The sequence below is a fragment of the Copadichromis virginalis genome, linkage group LG6 (genome assembly GCF_057382275.1).
Source record: "Copadichromis virginalis isolate Kocher_CV1m ecotype Utaka linkage group LG6, C_Virginalis_male_GT1.1, whole genome shotgun sequence".
NCBI classification, from domain to species: Eukaryota; Metazoa; Chordata; class Actinopteri; order Cichliformes; family Cichlidae; genus Copadichromis; species Copadichromis virginalis.
In genome coordinates, this window is record NC_140623.1 from 12,960,928 (window position 1) to 12,977,858 (window position 16,931).

At 39.3% G+C, this 16,931-nt stretch overlaps 2 protein-coding genes across 2 annotated transcripts; both read right to left on the reverse strand.

The window, feature by feature from the left end:
• Positions 1–7,277: 7,277 nt before the first annotated feature.
• thumpd1 (THUMP domain containing 1) lies at positions 7,278–10,131 on the reverse strand. Its single transcript, XM_085458737.1, has 5 exons — positions 9,659–10,131; positions 9,003–9,180; positions 8,824–8,909; positions 8,442–8,604; positions 7,278–8,353 (listed from the first exon to the last, which is right to left on the reverse strand). The coding sequence occupies exons 1-5, from the start codon at positions 9,863–9,865 to the stop codon at positions 8,025–8,027; spliced, it is 963 nt and encodes a 320-aa protein (XP_085314863.1). The 5' UTR covers positions 9,866–10,131; the 3' UTR covers positions 7,278–8,024.
• Positions 10,132–11,841: 1,710 nt separating this feature from the next.
• Positions 11,842–16,621, reverse strand: eri2 (ERI1 exoribonuclease family member 2). Its single transcript, XM_085458738.1, has 9 exons — positions 16,421–16,621; positions 16,107–16,168; positions 15,934–16,014; positions 15,714–15,841; positions 15,477–15,633; positions 15,152–15,252; positions 14,812–14,893; positions 14,641–14,729; positions 11,842–13,898 (listed from the first exon to the last, which is right to left on the reverse strand). Exons 1-9 carry the CDS (start codon positions 16,441–16,443, stop codon positions 12,429–12,431), a joined length of 2,193 nt encoding a protein of 730 aa, XP_085314864.1. The 5' UTR covers positions 16,444–16,621; the 3' UTR covers positions 11,842–12,428.
• Positions 16,622–16,931: the final 310 nt, after the last annotated feature.

Consider the following 16,931-nt stretch of genomic DNA (forward strand, 5'->3'; position numbering starts at 1 on the left):
TGTTAGCGTTATGCTTTTTTTTTTTTTTTTATGCTTAAATGCACCTCTCTGCAGCGAAAGCCACCCAGTGATATGGAAAGAATCCTTAGCAAAGGATTATACACCACTGATTGGAAGTACCAAACAAACGTGAGTGTTTGGAGAGGAATAACTGCTACGAAATCTGTTGTTCACTCAGGCTTTCGCCTTTTTCCATCCTGTACTTCCCTCTATTCAACTCAACAAACTGTTTCTCAGCTTTCCAACTCTAAGACCAGGCATTCTCTTTCTCCTTCCCAAACCAATCACATAAACAGCCATTTCCATTCAAACAGCAACTTCATTCCAGGTATTAGGAGAACTAATTCCACCACATTATTAGACTCCTTAAAAATGCCCACTTATTTCTTCCACAAATTACTTCCCGTAATCCCAATCAACTAAATCCATTTGCTGATTGCTGCCCTTCTGCAGGGGACAAACAGCAATGTCTGGAATCAATATGAGGACTCTTAGCCTACCTGTAAGATTGTTGGGGTAACAGCTAATGGCAGCAAGCTGACAGGCTGTAGAGGGTTGATAAGCATTTCTCATTACTGAACCCCCATTCACATAAGCGCCTGCCACACTTGTATAATACACATTCACACACACACAATCTGTGGGAGAAATACATGTCCTCCAAAACATATTGCCATTGTTGTAACAATAGATATAAATAAATAAATAAATCATCGGTGTGTGCATCTATTAACTATGTGTGACAAAAGAGAAGGCATCTGGAAATGCTATAAACTGGCACATAGCTAGAGGGTATGGATAAAATAGCAGAAAAGCTTCAACTATACAAAAACATACCAGCTTGGCGAGGCTTGTAATTGCTTATTGTCACCATCGCACAAGTGCGTCCAACTCTGTGGTCATTTCTGATTTCATTTTTTTGGCTCTAATTTGTTATGAAGTAAATACCACACTCAGCGTCTTTCAGTCAGTTTTAGTCAGCTCAGTGCATTCCCCTCCACTTTTAATAGATGTGCTTGAAAATTATGCAAAGAACAACAAAAAACAACAAGATAAATATTCAGTATGTATTTTATGTAATGCTAGCAGAATACCCGGATTTTATTCTTACTTTGGGGTTGCTTCACAGCAGAATATTTGACTTGTCACAGTAAAGCACTGACATTTTCATTAATGTGACATAGCACAAGTCAAATGTGTTTATACAGGGGTTATTAGTTTGTTTAACTGGAATTAAACAGTTCGAGTAGTGGTTTCCATCACAGAAGATGAGACCACGCGAGGTAACTCTGTAGGACGGAAAAATGATTAACGGGACAAATATAGCTTTTCTTTAGGTTGCCTTACTTGTTGTGTGATGCTGGATTGTTTCACCTTGAATTTCTGATCTAGTTCTTTTTGAGGAGAAAATCTTTGGTCAGCATCCACAATGATTGTTCAAAATATCTTTTGGTTAAATAGTGTCTTTTTTGCGGACTCAGTCGAATTTAATGCTTTTTGTACTTTTTTTGTACTTGGACATTTTATGTGTGGTTAATGGAAAGTGAATGAGAGTGCCCTTGTTCATTGCAGTTAGCAAACTTACCATATTAAGGCTTTGCCATAGAATACATGTCGGTCCAATGTATTTGTTGCTGTTCACCCAGTTTTAATGAATCAATCTCATGGAATCAGGGTTAACTCTGTTAACTATTTCAAACTGTTAACATTAACCCTATAATGCCCATTGTATCATTTTTGATACATGAGTTTCTGAGACCTCTATATCATCAACATGATCAATACTTGGCATAATTTCAAAATGTTATGAACAAAACTCTTTTTTTTGTCTAAAATTAACATTGTTGTTAACAAAAAGTTGCCAAAAATGCCTAATGTATCAAATGTGATACAAAAAATATATAATAAATATGTAATAAAAATATATCATACACCACATGATACAGCAAAAAAAGTGGATTTTGTTATAAGGGTTAATAAACATCTCAGTTTTTTGATTGCTTGGGTCTTACAGGGTTAACACTGAAGACAATCTTCAGGGCTCTAAATGCTTATTAGTGCAATTGATGCGCATTACGACCATAAAGCCAAGGATGATAATGTAGTCATGATGCCAGTTGATGAAGAACCTCATAATGCTGATGTCCATGTAGAACTGTATGCCCACTCACACCCACACATGGACAAGCTAACCTTTTGTTTTCCACCGTGTCTTGTTCTAATAAAGCTTGTCATACTGTAATGATTGTACTCTTTCACTATTTAATGCTTTCATCATATTATTACACCATGTGTATATTTTTAGGAGCGGCGTTTTAAGGCACTAAAAGGTTTTTTCTTAGTCATTTTCTTGCATATTTTTTTTTGTCTGAGCTCTACTCACTGGTTTGCTGCAAGAAGAGATGATACTATCTGTATTATATTATAAATTCCTTAATCCTTTTTTGTAAAATCCAGAATTGAGTCCATTTCCTAGATCATTTTACATAATTCTGATTGTATCTACAACTCAGTCTCAGTCAGTCATCTATATTATCAGTTCCCAGAGTCAGAACCAGACACGGAGAAGCTGCATTCAGCTTTTATGCTCCTTATATCTGGAACAAACTCCCAGAAAGCCTCAGATCAGCTGAAACACTCAGTTTATTTAAATCCAGGTTGAAGACTCACCTGTTCTCAGCTGCATTTGAATAAAGCACCAAATCCACACTTTAAGCTTAAATTTCAAAACTTACATTAACTACTGATTTTATCTACTGTTCTGATTTTATCTGTTTTGATTTTATATACTGTTGTTTGTTTGTTTGTTTGTTTGTTAATTAGTTAGTTAGTTTATTTGCTTGTTTTAATCAATTTTAAATCATGCTTTTTATTTGTTCTTGTTTCTAATGTCTCTGTAAAGCACTTTGAATCACCTTGTTGTTGAATTGTGCTATACAAATAAACTTGCCTTGCCTTGCCTATATGTGCACTGGAGGCTTCAACCTTTCATATTTTATTCAGCTTACATGTTAAAACCAGGTTACAGGTGAGCAGAAGTTATATTGAAAAACTATTTCCTGATGTAGCCATAAAGGGTCCTTAATAACCAGGAACTAAATGCTTTCTTACAAATTGTCACTTTCGACAGTGGTTTGCTTGCTTAATGTTACATTTTGGAACCAAATTTTCACACCTTTAATGGTTATTTCATCCACCTATAAGTGGACCTCGAGTCCTTGGTGTGCTCTTAAGCTCAACAATTTCAGGCTCTGAATGTTCATTCTGCAGAGAGAGAAAGCTGCAGTCGTGAGGGGATTGAGGCCATTGTTCAGTTAAAGTGAGACAAATGAGACCCCGGAGAGCACTACTTAGCCACTCATAAAGGTCAGATATGGAGCCACACCAATGGATGCTAATCCTGACCCTGGGGACTGTGTGCACATGCGCCTGTGGATGTAATTGTTTCACAGGCCTGTGACATTTAAACCTGAATGAGTGTACAATCCTGGGTGGCTGAACAGTGTGTACGTGCTTGTAAGTCCTTTGGCTGGAAACCAATGTGCTGCAGTGCCCACAGAGGTTTAATTAGACATTGCCTTGGGGGCAATTAAAACATCAGAGGCTATGTTTTTATGTAGACAACACCATTTTATTACTGCTGTAAATATTCTCTTGATTTAGATGATGTTGTTTCTGGCTAAACATTTAAAACTGTGAGCTCTGAAAGACAGATTTTCAAAACCTTCATATGCCATGAAGAATCATCTGGAAGTTACTAATATTAGAAAAAAAGAATCGATGGGAAATGATACATTTTCTATACCATACGAATTTCACCTGATGGTAGATATGTCATAATGAGGCATCACTGTATGTCTCTCATTAAAATGACTAGCTACATAGTCTAATTGGTATTGCACTAATAACACACTATTGAGGCTGAAAACAGCCAATCCTTCCTTCCTGTATAAGCGCCACAAGCTTGTCAGTAGGTCTCACTGGCTGGGGCACCAGAGAGCTGGAGGTAATGCAATTTGTGAGTTTTAGCAGAATGTGGTGTAGATAACGACTGCCAGGGTCACAACAACAGTTCAGCACAAGTGTAATGAGCAGAAAAAGAAATGACAAATCAGTTAGAGCATGTGTGCGTATCTGAAAGAGACAGAAAACGTGAACTGGAGGTCCTTATTATGATTAATTACCATCACTACACTGTATCCAACATCCTAGTTATACTGCACAATTTTTTTCAGAGACAATTCTTGCTATTTCTCTTAGATTTGACATGAAGTTTGATGTGTCTGCCCACAAATCTATAAACAGTGCCTGGTTCTCCTGGTAATATCTTTAAAAGGCAAACTGCAAAACTGTTTATGACCTTTAGAGGAAGGCAGAGCAGAAACAGAGAACATACCCAGGATAATTCTACAAAGATATGAGCATGTACTCTGGCATGAACCTGTAAACTGAGGGAAGAGTCACAGATGCGAGACCTTTTGCAAACAATGGCAAAACAAACAATGCAAAAAGAGAAAGCGGCTCTTATTTTTTGTCATTGTTTGCAAGGCAAAGGTGCCAGTGAGTGAAATCTGAGTTTTTATTTTAAATCTATCATCATCAGCAAAATGAATTTCACTGGCAATTTCATGCCACAATATCTGCAAAACAAACAGCAGCAAACATTTCCATCAGCTGCTTTTGTCTTTGTGCTAATAAACAAACGTTAGCATGCTAACAAGCTAAACTGAGATGTACACATGAAACATTATATGTGTAAACAATTACTGTTAGGTTTGTCATTGTAATTCTATTAGCATGATTAGATCAAAAACGATGACTCACTTTATTGTGGCTCCCCTTGGAGACTTTTCAGCAACATGAGAGTGCACCAAATGATCTTTGTTTTTATTCTGCTCCCAGTTCCCACCTCTCCTCTGTTAGCTAGGTAGTTTTTGCTTAATCTTACAAAAAAGCAACAATGATCACTTCTGCTGCAGTGTTCCTCTTACCGGGGGAAATTTATAATAATAACAACAACAACAATAATAATAATAATAATAATTTAGCACCATATTATCAATCAAAAACACAGCTGGCTCTAGCCGTTTCAGTGCCCTGGGTGAGATAAGTACTGTTCTATCTACAAGTTTGTTCATCTGTCTGAGATGCACACTCATGTTTGGGGATGCTCATATGTATGATACTGTAGGTTGGTATAATAAACTCAGGAGAAAGACACGAACAGATGTTTGATTCTTCTCTTTTTCATTCATTCTCTTTTAGATTTGCTGCTGTGCTTAAGATTATCGTCCTGACAGATGATTTATTTTCAGCCAACCTTCAGCTGTCAGACAGATGCTCTCACATTTTTCAAAATTTTGGTATACAGCAGAGGTCATGATCATCTCAGTGACTGCAAGGTGCCCAGGTCCTTTGGAACAAGTCCAAATTATCATCCTTCCATTTCCATGTCTAACAGGTGGCAGAGGTGCTGATAGGCTGTGTTTTCTTCTGGCCAAACATGATTTGCACTACAGCCAAATATCTCGCCTTTGGTATCTTCTGTGCAAAGGACATTGATCCAGAACTCTTGTGATTTGTTGTGATATAAGTTTGCAATCCTAAAATGTGCTGTCATGTTCATTTTAGAGAAAGGAGGCGTTTTCCTGGCAACCCATCCAAACAAGTCGTACCTGTTCCGCCATTCTCTGATTTCACTGTCAGAAACTTCAACATGTAACATGCTACTTGAGGCCTACTTGAAGTAGTTTCTGAGATGTACAGTGCTAAACAATGTTAATAGAAACCAGATATTTTGGAAATCTGTCAAAAACTTGTTTCAAACTAAACTTATTTATTAGGCAAATAACCAACAGGTTTCAAGTTTAGTTTAGCTTTGTTTTGTTTTTTTTTTACCAAATTTGAGCTAGAAGTCAGCGATTAATCAAGCATAACATTCAACTGCAAAAACACATCTTTCTGTGCAGGAATACGAGTAAATACCTCTATTTTGGCATCTTAATCAAAAAATAATATTGTGCTTTACTATGTTTCTTTCCATTTTTGTAAAGCAGTAAATCTGAAAATTAATTTTCAACAATAATCATATTTTTTGCTTTAAAAACTTTGATTAAAGAGCTTGCACATACTGGTGGTTTAACCATTACAAAAACATAAAAATTATTTACCAATACTGTTAACTGTGGCATAAACCTTACATTGGTTGACGGCCTAATAAATTGCTAAGCACTGTAGCTCTTGCTGCTTTTATTCCCTCTCTGAACATTGCACGCTCTTGGGCTGAATTTGAGTGTCGACTCCTGCAGGCTGTGGCTCTACGTCTCCTCCAGACCAGCAAACTGTTCACACATCTGCTTCTACAGAGGTGATCACACTCTGAATTTCAGTTAATCAAGTACGTTTAACTAACAGCACCTGGCTGCTATTACCCTCTTAATTCCTATGGAAGCAGTGAGGCTGTACTTAGTATTTCACAGGACTGCACTACAGACTTTTGCATTTATAGCTTACAGGTTATCAAAATGTCTGAATATGCTTCCTCGTGACATTGACTTAATTAGGATGTGGGTTGCTCCTAATTACAGACTTTTTCTGTTTTTGTTAAACCTACTGACTCACAGACCTGCGTGAGCCACATTGAGAGCACACCTTCACTTAGACAATGCCATCTACACTGTATCTGGTTACAAAATGGATCATGTTATATTTGCATGACACATAAGTAACACGGGCTGTTTGACTTAGGTGTAGGAGCAATTACCTTTGGGACCTGATAATATAGAAATGAAAACCCCCCCCCCAAAAAAAAAAAAACAGCTTATGTGAGAGTCGGTGCCTCTCACAGCCCACCCGTACTTTCTTCCCAGTATCAGTTGTTTATTGCAGTGTTCTAAACAATGCACTTGACACACTGCACGGGAGTAGTCAGTATTCATTAGAAACTTAATGCATGAATAACAAGTACTCACAGGTAGGACCGCACCTTCAGACCGGAGATTATTTTGTTCTCAACTGCACGATATCAATCAAGCACTAGAATGGCTGAAATATTTCTTCCTCTGCTGGCGTCGCTCCAGCTGTTGCTGCTGGAGCGACGCCAAAAGAAAAAACTGCACTCATATAAAATTTGTCTGTGTAACAGGTTATACTCTTCATGTATTCTGTAATAAGATGTTACTCTCTTATATGAAGTGTTTTATATTTTAAACGGTAGGTACAGCCTGGAGTATTCAAGTAGGATTATGTAGTATTCAAGACTAAAACAAACGCAAGTCTGTTTCTCCTAAAATAATTTTTAAAAGAAAACAACAGTACGCAGTATAGCTACAAATATCCATTTAGAGGGTAGCACAATTATCACGTAACAGTCAGTACTCTGGAAAATGATGTTTTATCTCCATCTTGTGGAGCACAAAAGAACTGCCAAAGAAGTATCTACACTTTCTAAGTGTAACACACCATACAGAGTTTATATGTATGCCATTTCTAACCTGCTCATTCTCCTCCACTTCGTTCTGTTTATTGTCCCAATGAGCAGAACAGAGAGCACCACGAACCAAGTAAAGGATACGTGAGGAACCAGTTAAACACACGGGCAGCAGGGACGAATATAGGAAACAAGTTACACAACAGTAAAAGGTACTAGGAGTGATGCCTGTTAACTTGAAGAAAAGTCCATTTTTAAGCGAGTAATAAAAACACACTGAAATTAAAAGTCAAATTAACCATTTAAAAGAACAAACAAACAAAAAGACAAACCAAAAACTGTGAGCAGCTACAAATAGTTTGTAACATCAATTAAAAAATTCTCCCATTTGAAATGTACAACTCAATAAAGGTGATAATGGATGCCAGATATCCCCATGAATATTAAAAAACCCCAAATATTAAATTATATTAGAATCGTTTGTGATGTTTACGGAGTTCATGATGTTGACAAATCAGTCCATTTAAAACAAAAGCACGGCACTACAAAGAAAATTAAACGGTATTTCCTCAACGATTTTCTTCAGTGTGAGCTTTCACTCCCCCCCACCTTCACCCTCATCACCCTCCCCCTTCTCTGAAACACTCGTGCCCTTATCTTCTTCGCCCTTCGTCTCTCTTCTGTCAGTCTCTCCCGCATCGGGTTTCTCCGTCTGATCGCTTGTGTCGGCGTCTGCTTTTGCTGTGGTCACGTCAGGCTTCAATATGTCGTCTTTCACCACTTCCTGAACGTTGTACTTTCTGTACAGCGTATAGTCTTTTACCACACTGAGGCAACACACTGTCTTGATGACCTCCACAATGATTGTCAGTTCAGGGTTTGTCAAATCCACTTTGTTCTTAGGGTTCATCTTCCCCACAAGGCCTGTAAAACAGTCGGATTCGAAAGGAGTTAGTTTCCTTTAGCACGGGCACCGGCAGCCATGAAAAACATGGAAAATGAACGAGCTTACCTGCGATAGATTTGATGATTTCGTCTCGCTTGTTGTGGTTGCTGTTGCGAGCCTTGAACGCAATCTGGTAGGTAGCACAGCTTGGAGTTTTGAACCAAGGCTCCAGGAAAGTGGTCAGATATTTCACCATGTCTTCCTGAAAAGCTTTGCAGGTTCCAGTTACCTGAAAGAAGAAAGAAAAAAACCCCAAGGGTTTTACTGTTGTTGTCATAATGCATCAATATCAAATAATAGCTCATTTTAAAAGCACTATTTTAGAGCTTCAGTCATGTGAATGCTCAGATGATTCAACAACCCCTCGACTTACAGTACGGCGGCATCTCTCTATCCTGCATCAGTTCAAACGCATATGCACATCGAGACTCGCAACTAAGCTACTTACTGGCAACATTCGAAGGATGACACGTGACTTTTTCTTCTTTGTAGTATGGAGATCTGACAGGATATGATGAACCAGTTTATCAGACTCTACAGAAAAACAAAATAAAACAAAAATCAGGAAAAAAAAGCCCAAACAAAAACACTGAAAGACAGACTCGCATCAACTACAAAAAGCTTTACCGATATTCTGAGTTCTGATGAAGATCACGTTGTTTGCTCCGCTGTCGAGTGCCTGGAAGCGCCTCTCCTGTTTAGTTTCTGATGCTCGCAGCTGGGCCACTTCTTTCTTCAGGGCAACATCAACATCTTCTTCTTCAGCCTCCTCTTCTTCACTGCTGCTCCCCGTATTTTCCTGAAGCTGTGAGCAAGAATCAAGTCAACTTTTTTGTCATATATGCACACTGCAAAACACAGAGGTTACGCTGGGCAATGCCATTCTTACTTTGTATGTTGCCTTGACACAAGTTAAATCAAAGAACTACACTAAGAGAATAATAAGCACAGAAAATTACTGAATGTAGAGCATTAAAAACACACAAAAAAGTACAAGTGATACGAAAAAGCAACATGTGTGCTTCTCGTTTTACGCATGTGGAACACGAAAGCATTTCCAGTAACGTAAAACATGAGAAAAGAAGCAATCACACGTGGAAACACCGAAACCAGCCATTTGTTCTTCACATATTCATTATAGCTTGTATGAGATCGTTGCTTTTCCCTTACTCCATTAACAGAGCAAGCTAAATCCTAGTTTAACTCAAACCATCCAGCATATTAGCCCCAAACACTGCTCGTCGGAGGCCTTTGATCCAATAATGTAAACAATGTAAACTTACCTGCTCGAGACCATAGAGCTTGTCTGCGTATTCACCGAGCAGATTCAAGGCCTCCGCCGTGCACTTTCTCTCGTTCATGTTGCATGTGATGAGGATCCCCTGCATGCCCACCTCCAGCTCCCGGGAGCCCTTCCACCGCTTGCTGTGGTGGCCGGCCATAAAGCGCTTCTTGCTCCGTTTCCTGGATTCGTTTTGCACGGCTGACATGTTTCCAGAGCGCTTTCAGATACAGAACTAAAACCGGGAGTTTGGAGGCTCACTAGCTTATCGGCTACCTGTTTTGTGTTTGTTTTGATTGTACCTCCTCGCCTGTATTAGCCGTAAGCTCAACACGAACTGTCGGAGATTTTAAACCTGCAGCAACAATATAAAAACCGAGTGAAGTTGACGGACTGGTGCAGCCTTTCCCCCCCTCACGTGCGTTCAAACCATAGCCGTTCCAAGAAAGGAGGTCTCCGTGCACGTTTGTTGGTCATCCTGTACGGCGTGTCAGGAGGGACAAAAGTCTCTGGCCGCGTGTTAAACTACGCTACTCTAGGACACCGTATCAGATTTCCAAAAAAATGACCACATTCTTAAAATAATACAAAATAACTAAAAAAAACAACAACTTTATTTACAATGTTGTCACAGTAAACATTTGTTCTTGTTCACAATCTTTTTTCTGTTAAAATTGCTATTGTACATTATATTGTTTGACAAGAAAAAAACCCATATATTTAAAAATGTATTTGGTAAATAATAATAATCATTATAAGGTTGATATATATTTGGGGGAGGGGGGTCAAACTCGAAATCATTCCAAAACAATGCTAAAGTACATCCTGAATGAATAAGTGTTAAAGAGTTTCCACCCATGTAATTTATATCAGGAATCAGTGTTTACAAATAACTCAATTTCACAGACAATGTTACACAAGAGTTACTGATTTCTTTTAGCCAACACTAGGGGTGAGTGTCTTCCTTCTCTCACCCCAACCGGTCGCAGCAGATGGCCGCCCCTCCCTGAGCCTGGTTCTGCCGGAGGTTTGTTCCTGTTAAAAGGGAGTTTTTCCTTCCCACTGTCGCCAAAGTGCTTGCTCATAAGGGGTCATATGATTGTTGGGTTTTTCCTCTGTATCTATGAAGCGCCTTGAGGCAACTTTTGTTGTGATTTGGTGCTATATAAATAAAAATGAATTGAAATTGCATTGAATTGAATAGAACCATAGATGGTATAAAAAATTATACTATCACATGTAGATTATGTGATAGTATAAAAAAAACCCTGAACACTATCTGAAAGCCACTAGAAGGCGATGCCGGTGGTTCCAAAAAAGACATCCAGCCCTATTGAAGTCTATGGAAAAATCACCATGACATGACCTCTCGAGTTTATGGGCTCAGTCACTCATTTTGGAACACATTGAATAAATAAAGTTGTCTTTTTTTAAAAATTTTGGTCATGGGATTATCTTAAAAACCACATTATTATTACCTAATGAGCTGTCAGTCAGAAGTCATTAGCCAGTGTGTGGTTTGACAGTCAGACCCGCCTTTCCTTGTCACATCTGATTTTTTGTAGTGGTGGCAACACTCAACTGGAAGCTTAAACTTCAAACTGGGACCATCTGTAACCAATAGGTTATGTCACAGTGGAAATAGTCGAGGAAATAATTATTTCAACCGCAGGTGAATCTGTAAGTTTGCTAGCTTACAAAGAAATGAACAGTCTCACATTTTTAATAATATTTTCATATTAATGGAGAGAGACAGAATTTTAACCAAACTAATTACACAACAGTTATACACTGAATTGCTTGTCATTGAGTGAATTATTTGAGCTACTAAAACTCAGCCTGAGTTCTGGCTCCTACAGATTCAAACGTGACCTGACCAATTTTTAGGACCAATGCTTCTACCAATATTTAGCGATATAAAAAGCCAATATTCTGATACATTAGCTGATATTTATTTCAAAAATGCAATACAAGCAGAATTCCCTAACATTTGTTATATGTAGTTACTTTTTCCACACTCTGCTTATACCAGCTAGTTGTTTTTGTGATATTCTAAACACCAACAGAGAAGTTGCCTTCTGGTGGTCAATACTTTCTATACTCTGTTAAAGATCATGGTTCCTCTCTACCTGCAGACAAATATAATCAACTTTATTATTATAAAATAATTTAATGGATCCTTGATTCAAATTTAAAAATATATTTAATATAAACAACATAATAATAAATTATTTTCTCTTTTGAGTGGCCCCAGTTATTGATCAGTGTAGTAATGAATGAATCCAGTGTTTCCCAAACACGTGGGCCAGGTCCCCCTGGTGTGTCTCAAAGGTTCTCCAGGTGGACCACAGTGATAACAGAAATTCAGTTTGAAATTATTAACAAGTATGTAAAGTTACAAATGTATATAAATGCCTATATTTATATAAAGAGTTAATTAAAACTGGTAATCAGAGGTGGTTAGTTTGTGATATTGATTGGCATTGATGCCATAATACTAGCCTTTCCACCAATAATACTAATGCAGGGGTAGGCAACTCAAGGCCTCGAGTGCCGGTGTCCTGCAGGTTTTAGATCGCACCCTGGGTTAACACACCTGAATCAAATGATTAGTTCATTACCAGGCCTCTGGAGAACTTCAAGAAATGCTGAGGAGTCATTTAGCCCTTTAAATCAGCTGTGATGGATCATGGACACATCTAAAACCTCCAGGACACCGGCACTCGAGGCCTGGAGTTGCCTACCCCTGTACTAATGTATGATGGAGGATTTCAGTAGCTTTTCCTTAGCAGTGACGTGTGGGCTGGACGATGGGACACAGTGGAGTTGAGCTGACAGAGTGAAACAGAGGATCCGACAGCAGGAGCGGCCGCTGATGCGCTCTTCATCACGGCCGACTCCCACTTAAAAAACTCGCACCCTTTCTCCATCCGTCCTCCGCTGCCCGATCGGCGGACTGGGCAGCAATAAAACCCTCGACCGTGGTTTGGACCGCCGTTTGACACGACCTGACGCTTTGCACGACGACCGCACGCGCACAGTGGAGAAGTGATCTTCTGAGCTCCTCTCACAGAAATGATGGAACGGTCGGCACGAGAGGGGAGAGCGTTGGTTGACAAAGAGGAGAGGACACTGCCGTGTGAGGAAGGACGCAAGGGAGCTGTAGCTTGTTTGGCCGGCTCGGTGTAGATGGTAAAGGAGGATCTCAGAGTGTCTTTATGTTTTGGGATTTGTGTGATGGCGGGTTTGGGCCGGGCAAAGGACGTGTTGGGGGTGGAGGTTTTTTCTGGGACAAAAGGATTAGGCCTAATCGAACAGTTCTTAGTGGGAACATATGATGTTTTGTGAAGTTGGAGGGAGGTTCTAAGTCCTGTGTTGCACTGATTTGATTTACCAATGTTAACAGTTTTAGGCACAGCAAAATAAATATCTGAGGTCACTGAATGCATCGTTTCTGTTGTTGTTCTGTTGTTCATTGCTGTTAAGATACAACAATGAGATTTTTGACCTTTACTGGTAGAATCTGTGGTAATCTTTTGCATTTTAGAGCTCTTTCCAGTTGATTCTCTCATATCATCATTCAAAGTGAGCCGACTTCCTGCTGAATGTGAAGTATGCTGCTCTAACCAATCATAAGATCCACTATCAAACTCGGACATGTACTCTGCATCACATTCATCATTTGCTTCATTAACATCACCCTCCAACACCATGTCGTCATATGAGCCGCACCTCTCCTCAGTTTCCACTAAAAGCTCCGCACCCTCCTCTTTCTCCGTGGATCCTAGCATTGCTTCTGTTTTTGAGGCCCAGTTTGGTGGAGACAGATTTGAAAAGCAGCTCACGGTAGTGGAACACAGAATAAGACTGCTATTGTTATTCTGGGGAGAAACACAGTTTGTAACAACTGAGGTGGAAAGGCTAGGGGCAGCCTCTGCTGTGACTGATTTCCTGCCGTGCCTCAACAGCGGCGCCATCGTGCCGTTCAGAAGAGTCTTTGGTGAGATCAGGCTTTGACAGATTTGAGCAGATTTGTAAACGGAGCTTGGGTTTTTCTCTGTGGCAAAGTTTTGAGCAATCTCCTCGGGACATGGTTGTTTTTGACAAGCTTTGAGGGGAATTTTAAATGATGAGTGTTTGCTACGGATGACTGCATTTTTCTTTTCATTCTCATTAGGTTTTTCTTTCTTGTCTGCAGGACAGGCAGTGTTTCCAAACACTGGTTTGGCCATCACCGGGGTCTACAGGACACAGAGAAGATTTTAAATCAGTATCTGAATGGTACAACCCATTAACTATCAAATTAACTCTGGAAGCACTTCTTCTGAGTTACATAAACTATATTGCCAACAGCATTCCCTCAGCCAGCAAAATAATTGGATTTCCAAACTCAGGTTTTCCAGTTATTTCCATGGATGCAGGTGTGAAAGAATGGCCTGCACAGAGTCCTGACCTGAACCCAATAGAACACCTTTGAGATAAGTTAGTGTAGAAACTCCGAGCCAGGCCTTCTCATCCAACATCAGTGTCTGACCTTACAAATGTGATTCCAGACAACGGTCAGAAATTCCCATAAACAGTCCTAAACCCAGTGGAAAGGTTTCCCAGAAGAGCTGAAGCTATCACAGCTACAAAGGGTGAACTGACATAAAACTCTTTGGATTAAAAATGGGACGTCACTAAAGTTCATATGTGTGTGAAGGCAGACGAGCGAACACCATTGGCAATACAGTATACTTAGTTCTAATGTTGTCTTCTCTCCAAGCACACAAAATACAAACTTAAAGATATAATTTTATTAATAAATAAAATCTAAATCAGTACAACATTTTTAAAAAATGTCCACAATCAAAATGTTTTTGCACAGAGCAAATTTCCTTTATATTATTATCTTCACAGAGCTTTTAAATTTGGAAGATGATGAGGGATGCTAGGATTTCCAGAGTTGGGGTTCGTTAAGGGCGACATCGGCCGGCCACTCACCCTCTCCAGGCTCCTAGTAACCTTCATTATGCACCCATCCCTCATCATTCTTGCTGCCAGCTGAGCTGTGTTTCGGGCATCATCTAAACCTGAGAGAGAAAACAAAGAAGGGTTAGGCCGTTAGGTTGATGGTCGTGTGTAATACAGAATTATCTACACTTGGTCACATACCAGAATGTTCTCTGCCCGAAAACTGTATTCCGAGATCCTGAAGAGCTCCATTCAGGCCTTTGGGTTTCCTGTTGTAAAAAAGCTGGAAAAACAAAAAGAAGTTAGAGAAACAACCACATGAGCAGAGGTAATTAGAGTAAATCAGCTCAATTACACAGTCTGTGACATCTTAGATCTTAATAAAAATATGTACTCCTTTTACTGCATAATATATGCCTTTTTGGACTCACTTAAATCTGTATTCTAGTCTTTGTGCTTTTACCTTAAAACTGACACCCATTTAAACATTTTATGCTTAAATAAAACATACAATAAACAAAGACACCTTCGAAACTCTTACCCGGTATGTGCTTCTCAGGTCTATCCAGCTGTTGAGAACATCAGGTTTATGAAGCTGTTTGCGTTTACACTCGTACTGCAGACAAACTCCAAGATCCCAGTCTGACACCCAGCAGAGACCAAAGAACACAAATTTCAGTGCACTTTTGCTCATTTTATACCATTTAATACCTTAAATAGTCTTAAGAACTGCAGTAAATGAGCAGATTTAATGGTTCTCTATAGCTAGTTTAAAAATACAATTGAGACCCCAGTGGTTCATCAATGTCAATTCATAGCAATGCTGAGCTTACAGATGTGTAGACCAATATACTGAGAACTTTTACCTGACCACGTGAGGAAAGTACACAGCTTTTGAGATGGTCCCGAACATCTCTGGTCTTTGTTGGCAAAGGCCACTCCCATTTCGAGCTGAAGGTTTTGGAGCCAACGGCTGAACCGCGAGAGACAGATGTGAAGCGGGATCCCTGCTTCAACCTGCATCTGTACAAGAGAGAAATAAAAGTTGGTTGTAATGTAACACAGAGCATGCTGGCATTTTTAAATGTGTATGCTGCAGACACCTGTGTAATCCCAGTCAGCTCAGTGCAGAAGTCAGACAGGATGGGGTGCTCCTGGGGTTGAACATAAGTGTGAAATTCAGACTCCATCTCCCCCGTGGACGTGTTCAGCAGAACAGCAGGAAACTCGACTGCAGGGAGGAAGAAAGAAAAGATGGGCCGGTGTTAAAACAGTAAGGACATCACCCGGATGTAAACTGTGAATGTTAAATCTGCTCCTTACTAATTTCTTGGCTGCGGTTGTTTTTCTCTCTCCAGCAAGTGGACTCAAAGTCGATCACAATCAGATAAGAAAATATTTGATCTGAAAGAACCAGACAGTTTTCACAGCCATGATCCAGTGTTAAAAAAAAAATCAACTGTCAAACAAATCCGATTTGAACGTGGCATACTCACTTGATACCACAGATTTCTTCGACACAGAGGACTTGCTCCGCTGTCTCAACAATCCTAATTCCCTGCGAAGGGACGAAGATAAAATAGTGTGTATATCGTAACAGCACCTGAATTTAAAGTTTACAGTGAACCACAATTCTACTTTTAACTGAATACGCTGTCCTCGCAGATGTACTTATAGCATTTATCTAAAACAATATTGAAAAACGTAACTTGTAATCGACATAAACTTATTCGTTGCTTTCAAAACACGTTCCTTTGTTCAGTTTGTTTAGGTTAGCAGATAAGCCAGCAAACAGGCTAATTTTACTTACTTCGCCAATTTCTTTGTGGTCATAGCTGTTATTTAATTTTGCCACGGTGATGTTTCTGCGACCGTCTTTCTATGAGAAACTGTGAACTATAGCAGGAGCTTGACTTTAGCCATTAATTGAAAACTCGGGGAATTCGCGCTGTTTCTTTCAAAACGGCATCTGTAGCTCCGAGCTCGATTATTTAAGCCTGCAAGTCGGCAGGCATCACTGTAGAGTCAAAAATAGTCGAGCTTCTGTTGCCGTCTTACGATTTCTTATCAAAATAAAAGACCTCTTAACACTCAAAGCAGCTAGGTTGTTATATAGTTAACAAAAAACTGAACAAAATCTAAGACTAGATGTGTGAAAAATACTCCACTTTTGTAAAAACTTAAACAAAAATAAAAACGACTTAAAAACGTCAAATTAAACTATCAGAAACGGTTTTGTGAACTCGAAAAATGTTTAAAACAAAAAGAATAAAAACTATAGATGAAATATCCTGTTTTAGTATCTGTTTGGTAAAAACCTT

Excerpts from the sequence above, each read along its gene's own strand:
- eri2 (XM_085458738.1), bottom strand. The coding sequence starts at position 16,443 with ATGACCACAAAGAAATTGGCGAA. Across the intron at positions 16,015-16,106 it reads GAAGAAATCTGTGGTATCAA|ATCAAATATTTTCTTATCTG; the intron begins GTGAGTATGCCA and ends TGGTTCTTTCAG. Across the intron at positions 15,842-15,933 it reads CAACCGCAGCCAAGAAATTA|TCGAGTTTCCTGCTGTTCTG; the intron begins GTAAGGAGCAGA and ends TCCTCCCTGCAG.
- thumpd1 (XM_085458737.1), bottom strand. The coding sequence starts at position 9,865 with ATGTCAGCCGTGCAAAACGAATCCAGGAAACGGAGCAAGAAGCGCTTT. Across the intron at positions 9,181-9,658 it reads AGCTCTATGGTCTCGAGCAG|CTTCAGGAAAATACGGGGAG; the intron begins GTAAGTTTACAT and ends TCTTGCTCACAG. Across the intron at positions 8,605-8,823 it reads TCATCCTTCGAATGTTGCCA|GTAACTGGAACCTGCAAAGC; the intron begins GTAAGTAGCTTA and ends TTCTTCTTTCAG.